This window comes from Ornithodoros turicata, chromosome 7 (assembly GCF_037126465.1).
Source record: "Ornithodoros turicata isolate Travis chromosome 7, ASM3712646v1, whole genome shotgun sequence".
NCBI classification, from domain to species: Eukaryota; Metazoa; Arthropoda; class Arachnida; order Ixodida; family Argasidae; genus Ornithodoros; species Ornithodoros turicata.
In genome coordinates, this window is record NC_088207.1 from 36571896 (window position 1) to 36598968 (window position 27073).

General features: G+C 47.0%; 1 protein-coding gene across 5 annotated transcripts in view; it reads right to left on the reverse strand.

Moving 5' to 3' along the window:
• Positions 1 to 733: 733 nt before the first annotated feature.
• Positions 734 to 27073, reverse strand: part of LOC135400948 (uncharacterized) — a 203243-nt gene continuing 176903 nt past the window's right edge. For all 5 annotated transcript variants that reach the window (XM_064632979.1, XM_064632978.1, XM_064632980.1 and 2 more), the window contains 9 exons: positions 20025 to 25238; positions 11485 to 11612; positions 11307 to 11423; positions 10366 to 10547; positions 8850 to 8952; positions 7562 to 7723; positions 7274 to 7452; positions 5650 to 5858; positions 734 to 3370 (listed from right to left, as the gene is read on the reverse strand). In XM_064632979.1, coding sequence (XP_064489049.1) covers positions 3231 to 3370; positions 5650 to 5858; positions 7274 to 7452; positions 7562 to 7723; positions 8850 to 8952; positions 10366 to 10547; positions 11307 to 11423; positions 11485 to 11612; positions 20025 to 25238 — 6434 coding nt within the window. In that variant the 3' untranslated portion in view covers positions 734 to 3230. The remainder of the gene's footprint in view (positions 3371 to 5649; positions 5859 to 7273; positions 7453 to 7561; positions 7724 to 8849; positions 8953 to 10365; positions 10548 to 11306; positions 11424 to 11484; positions 11613 to 20024; positions 25239 to 27073) is intronic.

Genomic DNA, 27073 nt, shown 5'->3' on the forward strand with positions numbered 1-27073 from the left:
TGACCCAGATGAGCCTCTGACTGCGAAGATCATGCACTCCTGAGGCGGCGCAGATTCGGCTATCTGCAGAGTAAAATTTGACGACGGATATTTCAACATACGTGCCGATATCAGAATTTCATTAAACAAAAAAGCTTTCAACGAGGACCGTATCTCATACTGCTAGATCATGTTTGCCAGGAAGGTCCTAATTAGAGTTAATTTCAGGTAATTAGTCATAGTGTGGTTACATGCTCTCTTCAAGAGGGCGCCCATGTGGCCGTGCAACTCAACAGCAAAATCGGCATCTATGCTGCTCTAATAGGTATTCTTGTTTTTGTTCTGGTGCAGCTAAAGAAAACACACTCTATATTCAGTCAGTAGATGAAAAAGATGACAGCACTCTGCCAGGTGCCCTATGCTAAACTGAACATCTTTTCCGCCTTCTGGTAGGCCGGGATTTTAAAGAACCGCTGCGATTGGCCTTCGTGCAGGAGCTCGTGACGAACTGCAAGGAAGTGGTACATTTACTGCACATAACAGAATAAGGAAAACCGGAACGTCAGGCACCTTCACGGAGTGAACAAGTTTCTGTAGCATCACCAGCAATTCCATTTCACCATATTATCACCAGCAATGGGGTAGAGTACCACCGCAGGCGACGAGTCATAATCACAAAATAATGTTGTTGTTGGTTGACCTGTCGATCAACAGGTGAAATATACACTTCAGGGTAGAGGACAGTGGGCAGACAGTTATGAAAAATTATGCAATTTTTATTAAAATAACATCTTGAAGAGAATATGCAACAAGGTGCAAGTTAACATTCTTTAGAGCATGAAAAAGGTTCAAAATCTGCTCAGTTTCTGTAAGCCTCACACATCGGAATAAACTCGAGTACAACAGGTATAGCTTTACAGCATAGTTTGGCAATTACTATACACGGATGCTTTATATAGGAATGTGTGTATGTATGTACAATACCATGCAGACTTGCCAAACAGGCTCTGCATTTCATTTCGAGTGATCGCAACTAGAGAGGGCGGCACACAGGCCTACCGTTAGTACATAGCATTTCAAACACAGAATGTGACGACGCAATAACAGGCACAACATTTTAGGCATTATAGTAGTACAGGCAATGAGATGAGACGTGAGCTTTGCCACGTGTTGCAGTCAGAAAATAAATATCGGACTCATGCCACAAGCAATGCACCGTGAAATCTACTCAGCAAGGCCGACACAGTAGGTTGTAAGCTCAAGTGAAATGGAAGGCCATATGAACATGGAATAAAATCTTTCAGGGTGTGCAGACAAGATAGCAGACATGATACAATTAAGGACTATTTATACAGCAGTTGAAAACTGTGCTTGACAGCGCAACCATGACCGTGCAGGCATTGTACAGAGTAATGAAGGCTGTGCTGCTGTGGATGGCGTACTTACCACACAGTACTTGTACTGTGAACGTAACTGGAGTAGGCAGGCTAGCTGGCGTTGGCTTGATGACGTTAACATTGCCTTGAGTTTGAGGTAAAACCACGTCATAATCGGCCACCCCAATGAGGAGCCCACCCGCACGATCCGTTCGGGGTGCCACTCAACAGCCTGCGAGATCTACATTATGATCGGACAATGGAAATTTGAATTTTGAACGCGCAGAAGCGGACTTACGACTACCGTAGCAGACGACAGCAACAGCTCCTATGAAATCGCGTAGAATGATGATGACAATCAACTTTAGAAAGAAGCATCTCCCGCGGGCGTTCACCGCTTGTACAAAAATACTAAGGTAAGCTGAAGTACAAACTATTGCAGAAATTGAGGAAGCAATAACCGGACCAGTGAGCAGCGCCACCGCTAGCTTCCAAACGTGGTGCTGGGAAGGGGTGCCTATGACATGGTCGTTATCATCTAGTAGGTCGTGGGTAAAACGCAGGACGAGAACAACACACAAACTCACGAAATGTGTCTGTCGTGTTTTTTTCTCGTCCTGCGTTTTACCTCGAGCTCGAGGCAACGTTAACGTCACCACGTAATTCTAAGTCTGTGATCGAAGCTCTTCAAGGAATTCAACACTGCAAAGGATCCTCTCTAGGTAACTCCAGCATCTGGTTCAAAACAGTATTTGCACAAAGCTTACCTTGAATGCACAAGTAAAGTGTGAGTTAATTACTTGTACGTCAGCTTCATGTCAGTCTCAAATTTGCAAGACTGATATAGTCACATTAAGGTGCAATACAATGTTAACCTACTTCAACATTCTAAGGTTTCATGTCCCAAAAGGTTTAAGGTTTTATGTCCCAAAGCTCCTAGGAAAGTGAAGGAACTCCTGCACTGTCATGTCACGTCACGTCCTGTTTTTCAGTCACTCGAATAATTTTTAAGAATTCGCAGTAATTTTGAGGCTGCAGAGAGAACCACAGTTTGCTCTGTGCTCATCACATGTTTATCAACAAACTGATGATGGCTCCTCTACATATGTAAAAGCAGTATTTACCTTCAAACCACAGTGCTGACTAGAGTTACCGAGCTCAAAACAGTTTCACCCCCCCCCCTCCCCCCAAAATACATGTTGTGTTTAGCTTGCGAACCTTTACAACTGCACGTACTAACCTTGTCAGTTACCTTACCTGATATAAAAAAACAGTACTGTTGTTCTGTGTTTATCCAACGTCTGTCAGAATACAATGTGAGGGGTATAAACTTCAAAGGGATTAATTATATATAATTCTGAAGACACAAGATTTAACTCAGGACGACACCTTAAAAGCAATATAGTAAACAAAAAGGCTACATAAAAACAAGAAGTAGCAATATCATTGCATCTGATGAAACAGAAGCCTTCGTTTCTTGTTTGCGTGAGTAAATTATCACTACACAATGTTTCTGTACATGATAAAACAGCACATGTCTTCAGTACAGTACGTTAAAGCACATCCTCAGAAGGGGAATATATCCAAGATGATAGCACTCCATGTGCAGCAGGGACCGCCTTCATATCTCTGTGCAACACAATCACGATTACATCACTCATTCCATTTGCATTTCTGAAACTTTGTTCCTCCTGATATGTTTTTTTACAAAAAGAGCAAAAATCTTTTACAGGGAGGCTGCTCATACATACATAACCGAGCATGGTCCATCACTGTCTATGTACACGCTAAAGAGCTTTGGCTTGGTCAGGTCATATTGTCCTTTGTGTTGCATTTGTTACCCCCACCACTCCTTCGGCATTCCCCTGTACAATGTTACCGCTTCGATGTGAGGTTGGGGCGCAGCTGCAATTTTCCTTCCACCCACGTGTTGGGTTTTTCCAGCATTGTGCGCCACAACAGCACTTCCTCGCCTTGAGAGTCCATCCAATCCACCTCTGCTCCCAACGCTCTCCCTGTGCAAACAAGTAATGTTAGTAAACTGAAGTCACCATATGCGCTCTGCGGGTAGGTGAGCTGTCTGCGCAGCTCCCCAGTTTCTCACTCCCCCTACTGCCCGTGGTGCGACCTCATTGCAGTGTTACCAGATCAACTGAAATTTCAGTATACCTACTGGATTTCAAGTCAGTCTACTGATTATTTATTTATTTTTTTGCTTGAAACGTGGTTTTACTGAGCGAACTCCAATTCACGTTTGCCGATACTGACTGGTTGCGTCATAGTCTGCGTACGAGCGGGAAAATCATGTCGTTTGTGCTAGGCGCAGTATTTGAGTGCTACACAAATCGCCTAAGTAATTATTTTGGATGTAGCGAGGGGTCTACGTGTTATGTGGCAGCGGCAGGCAGTCACCTTAAAAAAAGAGTGTGCGGCTGCTCAAGTAAAACAATTTATAGCAAATACATCGCAGAAGTATGCATACCCTACAGGACACCCAGTAACATAGCAAACATCAAGACAAGTTCCGACGAGCTCATGTTTCAGACATTAGGAAGTTTCGCTGTAAGCCTCCTCTGCTTGCCGCATCTCATCGCTTGCGTGGATCGGACATTTTCTGAGGTCAACCTCATGAAAACGAGCTAGACATGCTGTTGATAGAAACTATCACTGGACTGCTGCACACGAATTAACTAATAGGTGACAAGAACTGCTATAAATTTACTGTGAATGCTGACATTGTAGAAACTATGAAATGAATGCATCAAGGCACAAGGTTTTTTTTTGCGCAAATTATGGACAGAGACATAAAAACTGTTTATCACTTGAAAAAAATCTCAATTTTTCTATCATTGGGCACTGTCTGAACGATCTTCTGGGCACCACAAAGACGGAGGCAATTGAAGCAAGGTTCGACATACCAATATACCAGTCAGTGTAAAATTGCATCCTGTGTGCTTCAGCATGTGCATTGAGATAGCAGTGCATATTCTCGAAGTCAAGCAACCTAAGTGCAAAGTCCGCGAAGCGCTTTCTACTGCATGGAAGAGCTATAGCACCTGACGCATTCTTGTTCGGCTGTCTGACAACAAACACAAACTTTATTGCTGTCATACAAGACCCAGTACATCCAGTGTGAGCTACGGTCCTACTTCGACAGTAAGAGCAAGTGTAGGGTTCGCAACATTCACACTGAGCGCTCGAAAGCACGATGTGCGTGAGCTCCAGGAAAACCTTGTTACCCCCCCCCCCCGGCACTTAATCAGGGAAATCACGCCTGGACCTTGCACTGCTCAAAGTTACGGGGTGCACGGTTTGACAGCTGCGACCGCTGGCCATAACTCTGGACCAGAGGGCGGGGGTTAAGAGGTGACACTCCTGTCAAAGATTTTAAAACAATCCAATTGGGAGTCCCAACACTTTGAACCCGGGCCGTCCGATTTGTGGTCCCGGGTTGAGGTTGTGGTCCAGACTGTCACCCTTTTAAGGAGGTGTCGGAGCCCGAAGAGGGGGAGAGAAACACTTGTCAAGGGTCTGAGACCCGTGTGATATTTTACCTCCAGCCGGGAGAGTTTTGTAGCAGTATGCGTAAATTGGTGTTGTACATAAGTGCAAGTAAACCTTGTCGTTGTTGAGCCCCTTGTCCGTCGGACGTCTTTATGGAAATCAGTTTTCGATCATCGGACGTCACAGCGAACCGACCTTCCAGCTAGAGAAGCAAGTGGAGGAAGAAATTTTACTGCGAGAGTGGGCCTTCAAGGAGCTGGCCTAAATATTACTTCCTATAATGACGTGCACGACCCTGCCCGCTCGAATGCGAACTACAGAAATGAACTGCGCACTCAATTGCAAGCGAAGATGACAGTTGAAGAAAATTCTTATGGTTGAAACTGCGAGCTCTGACGTGAACCGTCGTGCTTCTCGTGACCCTTTTGGCTGCTTGGGCTCCAGAATACGGAAACCGGCCCGTGTGTTCAGGGGCGCGATACTCGTTTTGCCCTGGGCGCTGGGAACCCACGCTACTCTGCTGGTTCCATGGGCTAGACGTGGAAAGGTGTGAGGCAGGAGAGAGACACGTGGAAGTTGAAAGCTCTTCCGATATTTAGTCGCATCATTTTTCCATTCAAGGTTCGCTGCAGTCAGAGGCAGGACTACTGTGAAAGTGCGACCTGAACCGGGACACCTGGCCACTTTATAATAAATAGATGATACAAAGCACACTGATGTACTCATGCAAGTTCTTTGGCATTGTCTTTTGTTTGATGTTCAAAATTTTTGCAACTGCTCAGGATCTTACCTGTGCCAGTACCAAGACGCACACCTCCTAGAAAGTCATTGCTGATGTACTTGTCATAATCCCAAAGAGTTAGCTCCAGACAACGGTCCTTCAACGTATCTAAGGAGACATCTTTGTAGACAAATGTGTGATTCCATTTGGGATTGCAGGTTTTCTTCATCACTGGAGTCTTCTGCTTCCCAGACTTACTGCGGTCTGGCAACAGGTAGCTGCAATGCAACGAGAGCGGCACTTTGAAGAAAGATAACAAAAGAAAAAGTTCACATTATCCCTGGCACAAACAGCACTTAAAAATGTGAAGTAGGCAGGAACATACAGTACAATGTTGACTAGATGCAGCCATTATTTATTAAAAAGTAACTGTATCCAGTACTAACTACAGTACATATAAAAATAAATAGTCGAGTTCGCTTATAAATGTAATTAGGGGATACGCAAAATCGAAATGTTATATCAGTGTGATTAGATACAGGGCATACTGTTAAATCACCAGTCTACATTTTCAACAGTGGCAAAAACAAAAGCAGTACCCCAGAAAATGCATGTTTATTGAAAGACCAAGGATAGAGGTAGTTTTAATTTGGAGAAGCCTTGTGTTAGATTCCTTTCAAGCTTGCACAGCAATAAGGTGGATACTGCAACAAGACCGTGTGAGGTCAAGAACCTTTCGAGATTGCTGCTCGCTGATTCGCATCTGCAAGCACTTGATCTCGCACCGCTTCACATGATGAGGTCGAAGGCCCTAACTCACGATGTTTAATCGCTCGCCACTACACCAGTGGTGTTCTTAAATTCCTGGTTTTTCCTTCTAGGGGTGTTGTAATTTGCTGCCAGGTTCGAAGTCTTGGCGTCTTATAACTAGGGTTGCGGATTTTCGAATTAATAAAAAAAAACAAAAAATCCGAAAAACGTAAGCCGGTTAAAAATTTTGCACTTCAGATTCATCCGAAAAACTCCGCTTCCGTGGGGTTAATATATGAGTTATCAGCAAGAAAGTTGCGCATTGAAGACTTATTTACAGTATTTTGTGCGTTTCGTGTTCTGCCGCGAGTGCCTGGAATCATCCCAAAACTTTCTCAATCACGTGGAATTTTCCTTGTAAGGAGACACCAGTCACTTTCCCTTGCTCGTCCTTTCTGTGGGTGTCGCATCACAGCACCAATTTTCTTCCTCCGTATTTCAGAGACTTCAGAGACTAACCGAGGTAAAGAAATACAAAACCCGAAAACTCCGACAACCCGGAACCCTACCCATAACACATACAAGCTGTTCTCTTTTAACGATGAATACAGTCATTGACAGGAATGATCTGACCACAAACCCCAATAAACAGTGAAATAAATGAATACATATCCTCAGGGGTTTATAGAGGGGGGGAGGTCCGGACGTCCCGACCCCCTAAATTTTTTATTTCACACAGGGGTTCATTCACTCTGGATCTAGCATGCTGTCCATGGCTGGATCCCCTCCTCAGAAGAACCCTGGATCTGCCACTGCATATCCTGCACTCTGCTTTGCACTCTATACTTTTAATGTGCGTTCTTTTTGCTTTCAGCCTCACAATACCAACCTGAGCAGCAACATGACCTGTACCTATTTCCTCGCAAACAGCTTATGTGCGTACCTTTTACAGAAGGGGTCTGCTGTGCCATTGGACCTGGTTGCCATGAGGTTGCGTGCCTCCTTCACAAGGACATGCAGAGATCCCAGCTTGGAAGCCCAATTAGTCACATCAGGAGGCATGTACTTCAGTGACAACAACAGGTCACCCTTGTAGCTCAACGGCGTTTCCAGAGATTCCCTCTAAAAGTGGAGGTGAGGAAAAAGGAAAAGGAAAGGGGTTTCAGTATGGCAAGCTACTTGGTGAAACAACAAACACACAAAAACTGGGAAGGTATAAGACGTCTCTTACCCGTTCTTGCAACGGATACCACTTGGAGTCAGTCTGTTTGAAAGCACGTTCACTCAGCTGTAGCATCACTTCTCCGAGGAAGTCATTACGGCCGAAGATGTCGCTGTGCCATACCGACAGCCACAGCACACGTGCTTGAAGCTCGCTCATGGTGACACGAAACTGTACGGAAAAGAAGACCAATATGCTGATCTAATATGAACTAAGCTTTTTTTTTTTTTTTGCTAATTAATTTCTGTATTAAGTCTAGTGCAAAAAGTTGTTCAAGCTGTGCAAACAACTTTTGTCTGACGGAGGACGCTGAGACAACTTGTTTTCACCAAACACGGTTACCATCATGCATATTCCTGCGTTAGAACAATGTCACAAACAAAACCGTCTGCACTGTTCAAACTGACAGACACATTACACCGAGAGCATCCTGCAAATTTCTACAGGGTCCACTACAGCGAGGCACTATGGACCACTGTAGTCAACTTATGTTGCCCTTGGGTTTTGTAGTTACATAATTAGTCACAATATGTCCCACAATAAGACCCAGCACATAATTTTATATTGAAGATGAACCCTGGGAATGTCTCTATCTCGCCTTCTTTGCCTACATGCCAAAGTGGTTACAGCCTCACACTAAAAGGGTCACACGAGACCACCCGGTAAAAAAATCACACGACACCAAAAGGGTTAAGGAAGAAAGCCCTTGAAATCACAAGAACTTTATGTACTTTATGTATGTGCTACAGCGAGGCACTATGGACCACTGTAGTCAACTTATGTTGCCCTTGCGTTTTGTAGTTACATAATTAGTCACAATATGTCCCACAATAAGACCCAGCACATAATTTTATATTGAAGATGAACCCTGGGAATGTCTCTATCTCGCCTTCTTTGCCTACATGCCAAAGTGGTTACAGCCTCACACTAAAAGGGCCACACGAGACCACCCGGTAAAAAAATCACACGACACCAAAAGGGTTAAGGAAGAAAGCCCTTGAAATCACAAGAACTTTATGTACAATAGAAGTTTGCTTATCCACCAAACTGTAAAATATGCCATATGTCTGCAGCTACCGACTTATAATCAGTAAGAGTGGAAACAGCCACGAATAAATCATACAACAAGGCACATAATGGGGTTGGAAAGGGCTTGACATGCAAAGCTCCCAACAGAACTGTCACAAATAGGAACATTCCCAAAGGAGACTGCTTAATGTCTCCTGGGGCTTCAACATTAGACCAAGTTTAGTTTGGAAATTTAGCTGGAATCATTAAGGATCACCATAAGACTCACCTTAAGGACTTCATCAAACACCGGGTTCAGATTGTTCTTCTTCACCTTCGTCTTACGTTTCCCGCTTTTTGTTCTGTCTGGTAGCAAGTAAACTTTAACGTACCTGCAACAAGTACGGGAAACGTGAAATGGGTGAAAAATGAGATGTTATGTAAATCAAGGCAGGTTTCAGAGAACAACATTATACGAGGGGTGTTCAAAGCAATCCGGGACTTTCTGTCTCCTGAGTGTACAAATGGCTACCGCTACTTCTTTTTCATCATTTTCAGACGCGACAGGCCTCCACGTTTGCCAAACAGAAGGTCCAAAGTTTGTGCAAAACAGAAGACATGTGCTGGACAAGATAGCCGACGACGAGGTGAGCACGCACATCAAACAGCCAATTGTCATGAAGTTTCTCGTGAATGAAGGCGTAAAGTCCTCTGAAATTCACAGAAGACTTCAGGCTCAGTATGGCCACGATACACTTAGCCGCTGCAAAGAGTTTGAGTGGTGCAAACGGTTCCGAGATGGCCGTACATCAGTGAAGGACGATCCCTGCTGGGGTGGCTCAGAGCCCAGTGTCAGAGTTCCTGAGAACATCCAACTTGTGAAGCACCTGATCCTCAAAGACCCACGGATAACATGTCTCGAACTGGCTCGAAATACGGACCTTTCTGTGGGAACGTTGAACACTCTCATTCATGGACACCTCCAGTTTCAGAAAGTTAGTGCTGGTTGGGTCCCGAGGCAGCTCTCCGTGTTTGACCGGCAGAGAAGCTTGAAAATCTCCTAAGAGCTAAGGTACCGTTTCGACACTGAAGGACAGCCGATCCTTGATCGGATCATCACGTACGATGAAACTCCTGAGTCTAAACGCGCATCAAAACAGTGAAAGCGTCCAGGCTCGCTAGCCATCAGCCAGCCAGGCAGCCATCTCCCTTACAGTACAGACCTCGCTCCCAGCAATTTCCATTTCTTCAGGCCATTGGAGGCGTTCCTTGGGGGCTGCCACTTCAGCTGCGACGACGAGGTCACGAATGCGGCCCGATCATGGCTGCTACGTGCCAGTAAGGATTTCTACGCAGCTGGCATCCAAGCCCTCGTGAAACGCTGGGACAAGTGCATTAGTGCAGCTGGAGATTACGTTGAAAAATGAAACTAATTTCTCGCCTGTAAGCTCATTTTACTTTTGCGAAAAATGAAAAGTCCCGGTTTGACTTGAACATCGCTCGTATGTACCACATACTATCCCGGCCACAGGCCATACTATACAGGCCACACACTACCTCGGACATACTGCTGCTGTGAAGAGCAGTTAAGATGCCACTCCCCAGACATGGGTAAGCTTTTATAGATAGCTACCCTATATAGACTGTGCAACGATGCTTCATCATGTTCCTCTAAACAAAAAAATTACCTCTTCATGTTGACCCTGATTTTGAATGTTCACTGCTATCATCCTCAATGAGAACCACATCCAAATGCACTGCGTCAGCTCTGTTGTGAAAACAATCAAACAAAGAAAAACACTTACGGATCCGATCTATTTTTCTTTGTGTCCACAGGGGCCAAGCCACGACACTGTTTGACGTGGACTTCCAGCATTCCAGATTTAGGATTGTACACAAGACTGAACTGGGCTTCACCTGTCACCACAACTGTGCCGTACCGGCCTGCAGCACTGTAGACACTTGTCATGCTTTCACTTCTAGATGGCTGGGAAACAAATCAATTAATTAATGAAACATATTAATTACCACTCATAAGCAAAAAGAAAAAGCATAGGCATGACGTAGCAAACAACATGGAGCACCTTTTAATGTCCACACTTTATTTGCAAGTCACCTGCCATTTCGCTTATGTCAGCATTATATCTGCATTAACTGAGGCTGGTTTAACGCCATGGAAACACTGTGGCACACAGTACCATAAATTATCTGCAGTCTTACACATATATTTCATCTAGAAGAACGTTTGACCGTGTGACGACCGTCATCTTAAGTTTAATGGAAACAGATGTAAAGCTGGGAGGCATAATGTGTGATAAAGACATAGCAAGAGCAAGAACCATTTAGCAACATGTACTGTACAACAAGTAGAGCTATTATGCTGCGCTTTACCATGTGTGTGTGTTCAACAGTGCAGCCAAAATTCTTCCTATATACCATTTCCAGATAGACATTTTTCAGCATGTTACTTCTGAGATGCACTCAGTGTTTTCAGGTGAATGACTAGGCATATTAGTATTGTTACTGGTACACATTACAAACAGAATAAAGGAAAGATTACGATGAGCATACAACGCTTCAGCAAAGCTTTCAACTGCGCACACTTTGAAGAAAATTGTCACTGAAACATATTTCCATAATTTGAACCTGTAAGGAACAAGTTTGGACTGAAGTAATTACAGGTTGAAACATACTTGAGATGCCAATTGTCATAAATGTAAAAGACATTGTCCATAGCAAAGCTTACTGCAATGGATGATAAGCTTGTCTGACTCCTGCTGCAAGATGGATACACGCTGTCCAATCTCTCATCGTGTGGCCCTTCGGCACAACTGCTGTCAATGCTGGCCCTACTAAGTGAGCCCTAAAATAGAAGATCCATGAGATGTACAAGGGTGATGGCAAAAATCTAAGGTGGCACAAACCTCTTCAGCAGCAACATTGATTACAGGTATTGCCCTTGCAGAGTCATCACTTCCCCCGGATGAGTGCCTTCCTCTTACCCTCAGGCGACCCCTTGGAGAGGAACGGTGAGAACCGCTGCTGTCATCAGCTGCATGAGCCACAATATGAGTGAATGTAAATTTGAAGAGAGAGAACTTCAAGAAAACACAAAGTCAAAACACAAGACACACGGAAGGGACAAGACTATGACATACTGTGCTCACGGGAAAGCAGCTAAGTTACCTGGGCCCCCTTGCACGAAACTCTTTGAGTGCAACACTCAATGAACAAGTGGGCCCTTTCGTGCAAGCGGTCCCTGAAGAACTGACAGTGATAGCTGCCTCTGGTGGCTCGTTGATTTGGTACCTTCTTTCTTTGTATTTCTCCCCCACCGTTTCATTAAAGTGGTGGTAGCAGCATTATGTTCTTGTCCCTTCCCTGTCTCGGTGTTTGACTTTGCGCTTTCTTGAAGTTGCCATGCAGTGCCAACAACCCCCAACTTTCTATGTTGTCAGAGAGAGAGAGTACATGTGTATTCTAATGTCTGTATAGAATGACTGGAATGAAAGCTGCCTCAAGAGCAGGCACACCAGTACAAACTCACAGGCAATTCACACGCATTCCTGCCACGAGTGCCAGCAGGTAGCAGGACAACAGTATTGACTAAATAAATTCAATACGTAAAACTCTAATTACAAGAGCATATGAAAGAGCAAATCTTAGGCAAATGTTTGACAGTTTTCAACTGGATTTTGTTAGTGCTCCAGCGTGGCATTGGGCATACTGCATTTCCCCAAACATAGGATGACTTGGAAAGTAAACATGTCACACAACCGTGCACCAGCACTTCTTAGAAAAAGATGGCATTTTGGTGAAAACTTCTGACTTCTACATTCACGAGTTTCGCTGCCATTTTGTAATTGTCCTTGTAGTGACACACAAGCACCATGCAAACAATAACTAGCCGAGGCAAGCTACAAACAGGGACGACACAAACACATGAGCCTCCACAATAGGGTAATACAGGGTGTTAATTTTTATCCTTTAGAGATATTTTATAAAAAAGCTATAAGAGCAGCATAGACGTCGTTTTTGCAGTTGAGTTATATGGCCAGGCGGATATCCTCTCGAAGGAAGTATGCAACTACAAGATGACTAATTACGTAAAATTTATTAATTAATTCTCTAATTAGGAGATTTGGGGCAAAAAGCGAGATAGCAGAATGAGAGACTTTTTTTTTTTAATTCCGTGTTAGCGCCACGAAGCAACTGTGGCTATGAGCGCCGTATAGACGTGGACAGATGAAGAGAGGACAGCAGGAAGGAGTGGGGGACAGGGGGGTTAGTATGCGTCCTGGGCCGACTTCAAGGGGAACTGTGCCGACATTCGTCTAGAAAGTCTTCGGAAAACCCAGGGAAAACCTCAGACAGCACAGCCGGTGACAGGATTCGAACCCGTGTCACCTCCCAGTCTCGGCGTGGAAAGCGATCACTCTAACCACTATGCCACGGGAGCTGGTAGAATGAGAGACTATCCTCGCTGAAAGACAGTCCGCATTTACAAAATCCTGAACATTGGGCCAACTCTACATTGGGTCGGCTACTCCACTACGCTTATAGGTGCTGAAATGCCATCCCCAAATTTCGATATGCAAATGAGCCAACACCAGAAAAGAGCGCCTCAGGAGCGCATCGCCAATGCCGACGGCGGCTTATTTGGGCCGGAAAGCGGTTCCAATCATCTACATCGCTCCAGATCACATGCCCTCTGACGTGAAATGCGCGCTGTGCTCCCTCTGTTCCCAATCACTGCGATTTCGGCTCATTTGCATATCAAAATTCGGGGATGGATATTTTAGCGCACGTGCTTGTTTCAGGATTTTTGAAACATGGAATGCCTTTCAAACGAGGATAGTCTCTGATTCTGCACTCTCGCTTTTGCCTGAAATTTACCAAATGGACATATTTCACAACAGCTTCTGCGCATGACCTTGAGGCGCCGGAGAGGGTTATCTCAGTCTTCACTAGATGGTGCGGTTTGGTGACGACAGAAGTGGGGACCAGTGGGGTGACGGCACGAACGACGCGAGCTCGTCGGTCGCACTCCGGACTGGTTTTGGTCCTTCGTGCTACCCACGTGGATGCGTTTTGGCTCGTGCCGCGTGTGGTTCACTGAAGAGCCACTATAGGATACGACACGTATGTGAAAAAGGTCCATTAAAGGGTTAATTAATTTAGGTAATTAGTCACCTTGTAGATGCATACTTTCTTCAAGAGGATATCAGCCTGGCCATGTAACTCAACTGCAAAAACGAAATCTATGCTATTCTCATAGCCCTTTTATAAAAAAATCTGTAAAGGATAAAAATAAACACCCTGTATATGCTGGTGCTGGGTGATAAAATCAGGCATGGACATAGCAAGACCAGAGATAAAAGTGTACTGCAAAGCGGTAGAATGTCGTCATTGCTGCTTGCTAAACGCTCCTTTCCAAAACGGTGTAGGAAACATTGCCTCCCCAAAACGGAGCTAGGTTCAGGAGTTGTACCGGTCACTGTGAAGACAGCAGAACAATGCAAAACTTAATGAAGTTGCAGGATACACGTTGCAGCATTTTATGGACAAGCGGCCCCACTACTACGGGGTATACATCCACAGTGGTCACGCTAGCGGAAATGACCGACGGGAAGTGTCAACACTACAGCGGTGTCATAGATCCTGAGAACCCAGCTGACATCAAACAACACGGACATGGCAAGTGGATGGAGTGTACTGTAAGTGTGTGTATTTTAGCAGTTCTGAATTTCACCATTACACTAAACCCTCCAGTCTTCACCAATTAGAAGTTTGCCTCACATCTTGTCAAATTCTCAGGGGCTCCTCACTCCAAAACCACGATTCTTGAAGGCCACGAGTTTCGTATTAACGAGAGACAGAAGACAACGTTGCTCGTAGAGCACAAAGTCAAACAGCGAATCCCACGAAGTGGGACAAAACATCCATCACGCCACTTGAGGATGGCCGTGTACAACGGCGTGCCGGAACTCGCTGCCGGCACGAGAACGGTCAGCCGCGCCGCAAGCGCTGGCACGCTCGTTCGGGATCCCATTCCGAGACGCGCGAAACGTCGTCTCGTCCACTTGGAGACACGCGTGCAAACGCTCGCGTCGAAACTGATCGTTGGCTGCGCCGCGGCTGCTGCAAACTGGCGTCCGCGTCATGACCGGAATTTCTTACTCGACCATGCTAATTTCTGACGTGAACTCGACGGCCCTCGACTGTGCTGTTCCGCGCACTGCAGACTACGCGTCATAGCATACCCAAAGCAACAAACAAACCATTCACAAACGCGAACCATTAATGGCGACAGTGGTTTATAAATGACAGTCGCAAGATTGGGGGGGGGGGGGGTCATCAATTACGCTGTAGAAGCTATAGCTATTACTGCCGACATGTGTCTCCTGAAAACACAGATGGGGCCCCAGTACATTGTTTTCCGAAAACAAAACTGTTCACAACACGCTCAGCAAGTGGGTAAGCTTTCCACGCAGCTCCTCAGTTTCATCTCTCCCCTATAGCCGATGGAGCGACCTCAACGGTCCCTTTCCCAAATAGTGGGGCAACAGCTAGAGGCTAGGCGCACGTGGTTCATCCAAACTTTACCCTCGCAGAGACAGGCTGTCGTAGTGTATACAACCTTCTCGGAAGCCCCCCTACCAAGACATCTTGTACCTTCAGTTCTTAACGCGAACGTGACCCTACGCACACCTCTTCGGCCGTTCTTCTCGCATGCAGCACTTGAAGCATGTTTTGTGTCACTGTGTCTGTTGACAACGTGACGCCTGCGAAGTCCCGGTTCCACATCAACGTCACCATACCACGGCACCTGCGTTGCTCGCGACACTGTCCGGCTGCTGGGGCGACAGTTCTCACACACGATGCAACAGCAGCACGTTCGAAGCCACTGGCGAGCTTTTCGCCAAGAAAACGTTCCCGACATGCCACCTTTAAAATAGACGCCGTCCGGCGCGAGACCCGATGCGACTGCTGCGAAGTTCATGCTACGGTGTCTGACGTGTTCGAGACGTTACGTGACTGAAGGTTATTGAGACGCCGCCACTGAATAACGGAGCGTCAGTATTTCACCTACGAGTCTCCCATCCTAACATCCGGCGTCTGGAAGTTCTCTGAAGGAAACTGTTCAAGGATAGTAACATTGCGCAAGCGAACCGCAACAAGCCGTCTTCGCCAGTGGGGAAGCGCGAGGGAAGTCAAGCCAGTGGGAATGGCTGGAGCTCTGACGTCAGTGCCTGACCAGTACGTGCACTCAAGGGTTTATATCTCGCAGAGTACAAAACGTAGAGAAACAATTATTTTTTTCCTCGATTCTCCTTTAGCTCTCTACCTTTCCCTCAATACTCTAGTGTGCATGATGTAATGAACCACATCTATGAAAGTGTCCGCAGAACCCCTTCAAGGTCAGGTTCACGTAGTCTCTTCTATGGTCCCGCGGAGTACCATGCCGGTCTATGAACTGCTACCTTGTGAGTGGAGAAACACTTTGTCACAAGCTCTCGTAACGTAAATAGTGAGTTAGTTGCCCGTAGTTACACTCTTAAAAAAGCATGTACTTTAACTCCTTTTACTTGCCACATATATCACTCCCTTTTGGAGAGTACAATTACTCTCAAAAAGGAGTCTTAGGGCCCTATCCTCGTCAAAAGTAATCGACCTCGATTACTTTACGTCACAAGCTGTAGGGCGAGGCTGCCACGAAATACTCCGCCCTTAAATCCCGCCCGTTTCAATTGAAATTTATACCTAGTTTTCCTTCGCAGCCTCTCGGCCCTAATCTCGGACCGTGACCCTACATCATTTTGACGCAACAATGACGTAAAAGATTAGTTTCAAAGCTGAAAAGTAATGTAATGAAAGAGGGTCGATTACTTTGAGCGGCGATGGGTTTCGTTTATTGTCTTGTATAAAGTCTGTATGTGCTCGTCACAACAAAAAATGCATATCTTTCTTCGTGTTTGTTTAATAATGACAGAAAAGCACCGCGTAACACCGTTTCTCTGCGCCGATCGCGGCATCGTATGCGTGAAAGTGGCGGGCTTTTCGAAGCGTCGTCCGAGCCGTACGTCGTACAATCAATGTTATTGCAACGTAGCGGTGTGCACACAAAAAACTCATCGATCAAAGTTCACTGTTTGTTGAGTGAAACTATCTCATTTGCGGTATCATTACCACCCCCACAGCTCACGAGCAAAAGAAGCATATTGAAATGCGAATTATCATTTCGCAAATCGAGCACACGAACACACAGAAAAATATAAAGAAAAGCTCATAAATAAAGCTCAAGATTTAAAGCACGAACAGATTTCTCATAAACACGTTTACGGCTCGCGCCACACTGTCCGTTCGACCCTTTGCAATGATCCTTCGCGCTTTCATCGTTTTGTTGCTAGGCTCCCTATTTGTTGCCTGCCATCAGCGCCATCTCACGGGCACTTACCGAATTTTAAATGCAAAGTACAATCACGGTGTCACACAAACATTGCCGTCTTGCACACCTGTACGTCAAGAAAAATGACAAACAGCAAAAAAGGAAATTACGAGCGTGCTTTTCCGCGCATTTTCCACGCAATTCAGTTTTACACCGGTAGAGTTTTCTGTTTCCGACACCTACACTCTTAAAAATGAGGGGGGGGGGGGGGGGGGGGTGTCGAGGTAGCTTGCCGTTGTTGGCCGCACTCAAGTGGGCATCGTCACGACTATAGCCAAAAAAAATGAAAAGAAGGTGGGAGAAAGGAGAGTTGAGGACTTCAAAGTGATGTAGAAGCAGGATGACCGGTACTGATGGGACGGAAGCACACTGGGTGAGAAGTGTACTAGAGTGGTCTCTCCGCTAGGCCCGTTGCTTGGAGAAAGCGCACGAGGCCGCGAGTTTTCGAAAGTCGTTCCGCACAAGAACCTTCGGGGAAGAGGATGTCCGTCAGTATACCAGGCCTGGCGTGGGGAAGATGGGTTTCCCGCGGCCAACAAAGGCAAGCTACCTCGACCCCCCCCCCCCCCTCATTTTTAAGCGTGTAAGAACCGAAGCAACAAGGCAGGGCGGGCAGATCACAGGTGTGGCCTTCGGATTCTCAGGAGGAAACACCGATAAGGCGGGTCGCTTTCCAAGATAACACGTGGGGCGATTGGTTGATAGAAGGTGTCAACCACTTTTAATATTCACGCCTTTTTCGATTGTGCACCAATGACAGAAGAAATTTGAAGTAATCGATGTAGATTACTTTGACCAGGATAGGGCCCTTACTCTCAATTACAATTGGATTACAACTACTCTCAAAAAGGGTCCAAGGGTCTTTCACTCCCTACTGGATAGTAATTGTAGACTTCAAAGGAAGTGATATATTGGCTAGGGTGTACTCCCCAAAAAGGAGTTACTGTACACCCTTTTTTAAGAATGCAGCGAATGGTGAAACGGAAGTGAATGAAGAAGGGTGCGGGTGCACGAAGATGAAGAACCGGAAAGATGAAGCCCATTTCTTTTTCGCTTTAACATCGTTGCACGTTTGCTGGGACACCCTGTAAATATGGATGGAAAGAACATGGGTACTGTAGCCACGAATATCGAGCGTATCACAAACGCCGCGAGCAGCGCACACCCACTCATGTTTCGGCAACATTAGCGAGAAACACGATCTCTCCAGTTCCTTGACAAAAAGCCATTGTTGCGAACCGTCACGGCGGGACCGTAGTGCGTTACGGCACAGCATACGCTACGGCAGTTCGTATCTGCGCAGGGGGAGAGGGTAAAGTCTGGAGACAACACGTGGCGAAGTGTCTCTCCAATCACAAGGCACCACAGAAGATACCACGTGCGCTTCAACCTAGAAATGCTCTCCCTGATTTGGAGAGGAACCAATATGAGGTTGCTCCGCAGGCAAAGGGGGAGAGAGGGAAACTGGGGAGCTGAGCCAACACCACCTAGATACAGAAGGCCTGCTTTCTGCCTCTCCTCACTCCTTCACACGTAGACACATAAAGACAGCGAATCGCTGCAGACGATTTCAAAACACAGGCTTTCTGTGGCTACAAGTGAGCGCCCATGTGGCTGATGGCGGATCGTTTCCATAGCTACGGCCGCTGAAAGCACGGTTGTGATTGGCTGACTATTGTTACGTCGCTCAAGCGATCGTGCTTTGTATCTAGGTGGTGTTGGTTGAGCAGACAGCTGACCTACTTGCATGGCGTATTCTCGGCTTGGCGAAAACTATGTTTGCGGTTTTGTCGCTACAAGAAAGGATGGATGAAGCGAAAGAAGCAAGACTTTGGAATATTTCACGTGGAATAAGCTCAAGCTTTGGTGCTGGCCTACTCGACTAGCCCCTCTCACGTGATTCGCGGAGGGAGGGAGGATCAAGACAACTACTACGTAAAGTCGGCACAGTTCCCTTAGGAGTCGGCCCAGGACGCACACTCCCCCCGAGCGTTAGTCGTGACGTTGCCCACCTCTGTGAGCGATCTCTCATTAGCACCACCACCTACTATGCAACGTCTATTCCTGATGTGCGGGTGCGTCTGAGCGATCATGAAAACGCGTACGCTAGCGATTTATTGTATACCCGGAAGACTTCGAAGATCTTGAAAATTGCAATGAACACTTTTAAAAGCACCTCTGCGTAAGAAGTACACAGAGCATTTAAGGGCTTATGGAAATACATGCACACCCAAGGCAATTATATGTTGATGTAAACTGTAGGAGCTCTTAGTGTCTGTTAGTGCAAAACCACTAGTGAATGAGCATTTTTTCTTTTTAACGGAACGGTCGATCTTGCATCTGACCTTTCCTCTATGCTTTTCTTCGAATAAGCATACATGCTCCAACATGTTTATTATAACGTGCATTTTTAATTGAAAGTACTCAGTAATTAACAATTCCTGCACTTCCCACGAATGAGGTACGAGAAACGATAGCAGTTTTGCAGTGTTTCTGAGATCTGATTAACTAGATGAATGTTACACTGTGTGCTGGGGAACTTGGACCACAGGTTATCCCTGACGCAGATTGTACGTCTGCGCAATTAACTCGAGACAAACTGCCCTAGCTCCAGTAAGGTGGGGAATCTCTTTCATGGCTGATTTAGTGGTTTATAGGGCTCACATTGTCCAGTTTACTGGTGAGACAGTTGCAGGCGTGAAGTTAGGGTTGTCGAAGCGAAGCTTTACACAAAACCAGCTGCTTGTCACTCATAAATAGAAGTGACGCTCACATGCTTCGGTGATTTTGGTCTCCAAGAATAAGCAGAAAGCCCTTATCAAATACAAATTAAAATTCTCGTCCAGAGAATATCCCCTTCTAGTCTATTTAGAAGGAGAAGATGCACGCCTGCTTCAGTGGGTTAGGTTCCTCTCAGGAACATCCAGTTCAACTTCCTGTTCAGTTACTTACTTCAGTCAGTTCCTTAGAAGAACGCTGATAGTTATTAATCACTGAAAACCAAAACTGGTTTACCTTTGAGGGCTGTGAGCTTCCTGAGGACACCAGAAGTGGAGAAAAAAGTGGATGAGAAATGCCTCTGCCGAAGAACCATAGAAGAAGAGTGCGGCGAAGGTCGGGACACTTTGCTACGAAGACTAGATGGTAAAGTGCTCGACTTGCAGTCAGTAAGAACAGTCTCTGGAATGTTGCTCGAGCTGAAACAGTTGGAACTTGGTCGAAGGCTCCTTGCAGGACGGACGGGCTCTTCTTCGACCTCAGGTATTGTATCTGAGGAGGGGACAGACTTTTGCCTCGTGAGTGAAGCTGAAGCAGGACGGCTGGCAGGCTCTTCCAAGCTCAAGACACTCTCTTCGGATGACTTGAAAGAATAATAACCCGTATCACGGAAGCAAGAACTTTTGCTGCCGTGGGTACCATCAATATCTGCGATGTTCCCCACAGACTTTGTTCCTGAGACCTTCTGCGGTGGACGAACTTTCGGAAAGTCGGCAAGGAAGAGGTTATTCTCACTGGAAGATTTTTCTTTCCCAGACATGCGCTTCGAGGGTAGAGAATCGTCCGTAGTACTGGCTTCAGAGCCGTTGTCATCTTTATCATCACAAACTGCAGAATCTGGTAAGGAGTGGTCGGATTTCGACGGACGGAACAACTGCAGTTCACAACGTTTGTACGGGCCAAGGTTGTCGCTGCTCCTCGTAACAATAAGTCGCCTCTGACTGAGTCCCTTCCGTGCCTTTATGTACAATGAAGATTCCGATCGTGACTTATCAGCACTGGGTTCCGTTGGAGATGTGCTTGGCTCGGGCGAGACAGTTTCTGGTTTCGGCCCCACTTCAAGAACAGTTTCCATGCTGCCACAAAAGTCCAAGTCGGACCCCGCAGTCAACGTGGAGGAGCTATCGCACTTTCCAACTGATCCGCTTGACATGCTGAACATTCCGGGAAGCTTTTCTTCGTCCCTGTGGTTAGGAAGGTCACAATTCTGCTCGGAGAACTGCAGCCTATTTGATTCACTCACAACTTGATCGGGGTCTCCAAATTGTGCAGAAGGAGGCAACAGGAAGTGGTCAATCGACTCTTCACCATCGCAGCAGGACAGCTTTGAAAGTGAAATGTTGTCTCCCAGTGTAGATGACTCAAGAAGACTGTACAATTCGTCCATCTCGTGCGACACCTCAGACTCGGTCGCAGTGTGGTCAGAGTCGTAGCTGGGAATGCTGATGCTGGACGACACAGTCTCGGACCCTGACTCAGACGGGGTCTTGGTCTTCCCTAGGGATCTTTTCTTTTCAGAAAGATTTGGAGACTCAATGTCCGAACACTCCGCTGAACCGCCCAGCGGGCATTGTATCTTGCCACGCCGCTCCCTCAGTGGAGATCCATTGCAGCTGACACTCACGGTATGCATGAGTGCTACAATCTGATCTTGAATGTACTCTTGCGCCTTTTCATAATCATTGTGATTATGGTCAGAGATGACTGGAACTGCCTTGTACTCGATGCTTGCGCGGTCGTCCGACAACTTCTTCAGCGACTGCATCAGCTGCTTGCAGATGAAAATAGTCTCTTCAGAGATAGTGGAGTCCGTGCTGTGGCCACTCACGTTGTCGGCAATCATCTTCTCGTTATCTTCCAGCGAAAGGGACCTCTTGCTAAGTGTTCTTGTCGTCTTGACGTGCCGCCTGGGTTTCGGAGACGCTTCGTCGTCAGTCGAAGTATAGCTGCCGGACTCCAGGGTGTCACTGCCGTAGTCACTATTGTTGCTCCCGATTGTGCTACTGCTCTCACTAGAGAGAGCAGCTGGAGACACGGTTTGCATGAGACGCGTGATCTGAGATTCGAGCAGGGCCTTCCAGGGTGGAACGTTCTCGTCAATCTTTGTATCGTCCTCGTTCATTCCCGAAATGTGAGCTATCACACGGTTTACGATATACGCAGCTTCTTCGTCCGAGTATCCTCCAGTAGACGAAGAACGGCTGTGGGTATGGACAGGTTCGTTGTCGATTGAGTCATCAGGTTCTGCGGTAATGGTCACGTCCGCAGGGTCTTCGTCCTTGGTGTCATTTGCTATACCTTTATTACTGCTGTTCATTATTGGAGCCACTGTCCCTGCATTCCCTTCGGAACACACTATACCTGCTGCTGTGTGTGTGTACAGAGTGTATCTTGTGTTTTCAACACCATCTTGCGGCAGGACACTTTTGTCCTGACCCACGGGCACTGTTAGATCCTTTGAAAAGTCAGATGACAATGCAAGGCTGGTGACACTGCTGCACATGCTTTCTATGCCTGATGTCGAGGACTCCATCATTGATGACTGACTGTCCCTCCTAGAATCTAAGCTGGCGGCTGTGCTTGTGACACTTGACAACATCGACCTCGAAGGAGATTCTGCTGGTGTCTGAGCTTCTTGGAGCTCTACCACGTCACTGACGTGGCCCTGCGGGCACTCTGAGGATGTCAGAGTAACATCAGCGCTATCAGAACCATTTTTGCTGCTTAAAGATTCACCAATGTTTTGCTGCACATCACTTTTGTCTCCTGGATTCAATTCCAAGGTTGATAGTTCTGTGTTGCCGTCGCTTCTCTTCTTTTTAATTGTACCACAGCTCTCATTTTCTAAAGGAACGTGGACATCATAGCACGGAACATCGCCTTTCTTTTTCCGTTTGACGGTGTTGCAAGGTTCATCTTCGGCAAACAAAGTTTTGCTACCTTTGCTCTTTGCTCTGCCACCGGCGGAATTCGTATTCTTATCATCATCATCATCATCGCTACTAACACCACCACTTTCATCAGTAAACTCCGCATCGTCAGGATAATTGAACGTGCCTGCCCCGAGGAGTCCCGATGTGAAATATTTCTCCAGGCGTGACGACGCCAATATGGCAGGATCCTCATCCATTACTTCGACATCATCGATACCCGACGTTTCTGAAATTGTGTCACTGAATTCCTCGCTCGTTGCCACGGACCACCTTTTATGAAGCTCCTCCAGCGTCGCGTTGCCAATCGCGAAACTGAAATATTTCTCCAGCTCCGAAGACTGATTTTTAGCAGGCGGCGTCGTTGGTCGCGAACCTCTCTCACTTTCTTCGCAACTTTCTTCGAGTATTGTGTGCAGTGAATACGACAAGGGATTGCCGTACTGCATCGCGTTGAACTTCGGAATGGGAGATATATACATAGCGTCATCCGATGATGTAGAAGCATCGCTGAACATAGCCTCTTCATCCTCGTCGCAGGACGCATCGCTCGCTTCGCTTGACTGAAGTGCGCCCTCGCGAGATGCCGAATTGGGATCATCGCAGTTCTTGACTTTGCGTTTCCAGGTTACGCTCAATGAATTCTGTCGCACTGTACTAATTTCAGAGCTTTCGAGGGCCTGGGTAAAATACCGTTCTAACGTGGAAACAACCATACCTTCGAGATCAAAACTTCCCTCAACTTGCTGCTTCGGAGACACGGGTCGGTCATGCGCCGTTTCGCTGTCCGTTTTCCCTTCATTCACAGAACAGAATTCACTTCTCACATATTCCGATGCACGGACGCACTCCTCACTCTCTGTGGTATCCAACTTTGCGCCCGACGCGTCCTCCGCAATCACCTGTTGAGCCGAACCTTGGTCACATTTGCTTCGGTCGCTGACGTCAATGCTATTTCGGAGTTGACCGCTCGGAGATTTGGAATCGTCCTTGGTCGCGTTGTCCGAGCTTGCACAATCACTTTTTCCAGTTGTTGAACACCCACCAAGTTCATTCGCGGCCATACGTGAGTCGATGCCTTCCTCTGTGGAGGCGCACCAACTTTCTTGCTGTCCCACTTCCCTTCTCTCGGCCCCTTGAGCGTCGGCCATCTTGAGCGTCCGACTCGGATCATTGTCCGCTGCAACGTCGCGCTCGAGCGCCTTCGTTGAGCAGTCTCCGCACGCAGCGGTATCCCGTCCCGAAAATTTACCTTCGGTATGCAATTCGCTGTCATCGAAATGTGTCGACGAAGCACAGTCTACCATCGCATCGTTGTTGAAAAGCTGCGACTCCGCTGGCGAGTGTACGCCGATGGCGTCGGTTCCGTTTCCCTCGCCCACTTCCGGTAGTGAGTCAACGACAGGTGGCCGCGGCAAGAAGCGTATCGCCGCCTCCTGAGAACAAGGGCCTCCTCGGTCCGGTTCCCCTACGTGCAGTCTTCCCACATCGGCAATCGTGGCCGTTCCGTCCGTCACAACAGGCGGACTGGTTCCTCGATTCACCGCCTCCATTAAGCTCGTTCCAACTCCTGAAATCTTTGCGCGGCTCTCTCCGCTGTCGAAGGACCTTTGCTCGGGGTCGTCCAACTCCGATATCTTATTCACTCCCACGCCAACAACACCTGGGCGGTGCTGGCTCTCCGCTTCGCTGGTTTCCGGCCCGTTTTCTTTCCAACGCCTCTGGTTACACGTTCGAGGGCACATTTTCGTGCGCGTTTCCTCGTCCCCACTGCTACTGCCGCCGCCGCCTCGAAGGCAATTGCTCCAGAAAGCCAGCTCGTCTGGAGGAAGCACGACGACATCTTCTGCTTCTGAACATGCGCCTCCAGAAGACGATGTTTCATCGGACGACAATACCCTAACCCCACCATCAGAGTCGGAGGAGAATTCCCAGTCTGAGTCTTCAAAGTAAATTTCCCCAAAGTCGTCCTCCAATTGCGGACCCATTTTCCACGTTGTGTCGCCGTTGCCCCACCAGTCAGATTCGTCGTCCGAGGAGTCGGAACTGATGAACACGAGTTTAAAATCGTCGGGCAAGAGGGCCTTGTCTTTGAGTCCCAACTGAATGTCAGAGTCGGAGTCGTCCAACTGCCAGATGCGGCTGTCGAAGCTGTTTTGGCTCGTCGGTCTGGATGGGGTGTCGGAGTCCGAGGCTCGATGTAGGTCCCGGATGTCCCGAAGTCGGAGGGACTTTCGAAGTTCGCTCAGTCTGCGGATGGCCGGCGAAGGTGGGCTGCTGTCCAGGTGATCCGACGGGAGCTGGGGTCGGTGGAACCACGGGTTAATGGGAGGCAAGGAGGTATTAGTGTAAGAAGTTGCCTGTAGAGTTAGAGGGACGTTAGTGGTTCTGTGCAACAGAGAAGGGTCGCTGTTGTCATAGATGAGAGGAGGAGGTACGGGAAAGGGGTAAGAGGAATGACAGTTAGATGCGTTAATATCGGCGACGGGAGTGTGGTTCGTTGTGTCGGCGTCGTATTCGTCTGCGGAAAAGCAAAATATATTCGTTAGTGTAAAAATATCGTGTTCCCATCCAGTCGCGGTCCTTTGCAACACTGAGCATGACATCAGATTATATTACAACTAATGGAACAAAGGAATATATTCTCGTAATATGACAAAGCTTGTGCAAGCGTACGCTCTCACTGGAAAGACAAAACATGCAGAAAGGGAGGAATAAGCGAGAAAAACAACATATTCACGCATGTCCCTTTTGTTCTTGTGACCATCCCCTGCAACCCATCGTTGCTTTAAAATACTGTGTGCGTCAGTCACCTGACACTACGCCGTAGCAAAGTACATGTTCCGGCGTACTGGCTGGGCCGTTTCATAACATAGGGGGCTCGTCTGTCCACCGACAGAAGAAGGGCGATTTTGAATATGACGAAACGGAGAGAACGCGAATACATGAAGGATGACGGCTTCGCCGTTTTCCGCCAGCCCTTGACATTATAAGGTCGGCTCCCTGACTTGGTGACGTCAGTTCTGTACCACTAAGCCCACAGCCCAATATGAAATGAATGAACGAATGATTTTATTTCCACACACAATAAAGTGCAAGGTTCAACCCCTATGCACCCACTTCCAACTGGCGGGAAGGTCGAACCGCCAACCATTTGACAGATAACCTCCAACCTGCCGACCGTCGAGAAGTGAAAAGGTGGCAGTCGCGGAGCAGTTAAGCCCAAAGAAATTTTCGCACTTCACTGCCCCTTTAAGGCTTTTGCAGTACCTTACCGTAAGAAAACAAAAACAAAAAACATGCTATGCACACTGTTTGAGAGTACCTCTATGGTCAACGCGATTATAAAGAAAAATGACGATAAAGAAAAATAAAGGATCATCCACGATGAATTATATGCTTTTGTAGGAAACGTACATTTAAGTGAGTCAGCATCAGCTCGGAAATTTCCGCTGAGACGCCAAGCATTCCGCGTGTAACGCCAATTTAATCTTTTGTGCTCTACGCTCTACCCTCTACGAACGTTGAAACGAGCATTACGTGCCTTGTACTGCGTGATGACGGACGACGACACGCAATCGCTCCTCACATAACGACGATGCGTTCTAGAGCGGAGAGAGCATAGCAATACGGGAAACGTTGTGAAGGAAAACATCCATTATGCACACCTCTGTGTAGGAAGTCTAGTATAGGAGCACAGATTACTTGGGTTTCAACCACCGGTGCCTGATGTACTATTCACCTTCACGAGTGAGTGCGATAATTATACATTATTCATAAAGTATACGACAGAAAAATACGCTGTGGGAGTATAGCCGACAGTTGGACCTGGTGGAGCAGCATTTAAGTGCGTTACAATTTCTTTATATCACCGTCTTTCGGTGAATACTCCGCACGTGAATATACGTCTCGCAGCTTGTGCGCAGAGCTGAGGTTGTAAGAGGGACATGCAAAAAATATTTATGCAGAGAGGTTGTGGTCTGCGCATAAATTTGTTTATGCGCCGACTAGGATCTCTAAATCAGCTGTTCAAACCATGTACACATGGTTTAAACTGGCAGTGATTTACCGAAACCTCCTCCAGCACCCAACACCCCCAAAAGTTTTGCGGCCCACCCATGACCTTTATTTCCCGTGCGCCTCCTGCAGGGGGCCTTGGTTATTTTAGCTTTTTACATACGTCGACAGTGACACAGAAAGCTGATACGACGCAACTGTAAAACTGACCCACCCTAACCCCAATTTTTTGCAACGCCCCTCTATTTGCGGCTCTGGATAAACTACTGGCTTGAACCCTGTCCGTGTCACTCGCCAGGTTAAGAGCCTTCCACAAGTCTTATAGTTTGCTACAGCATC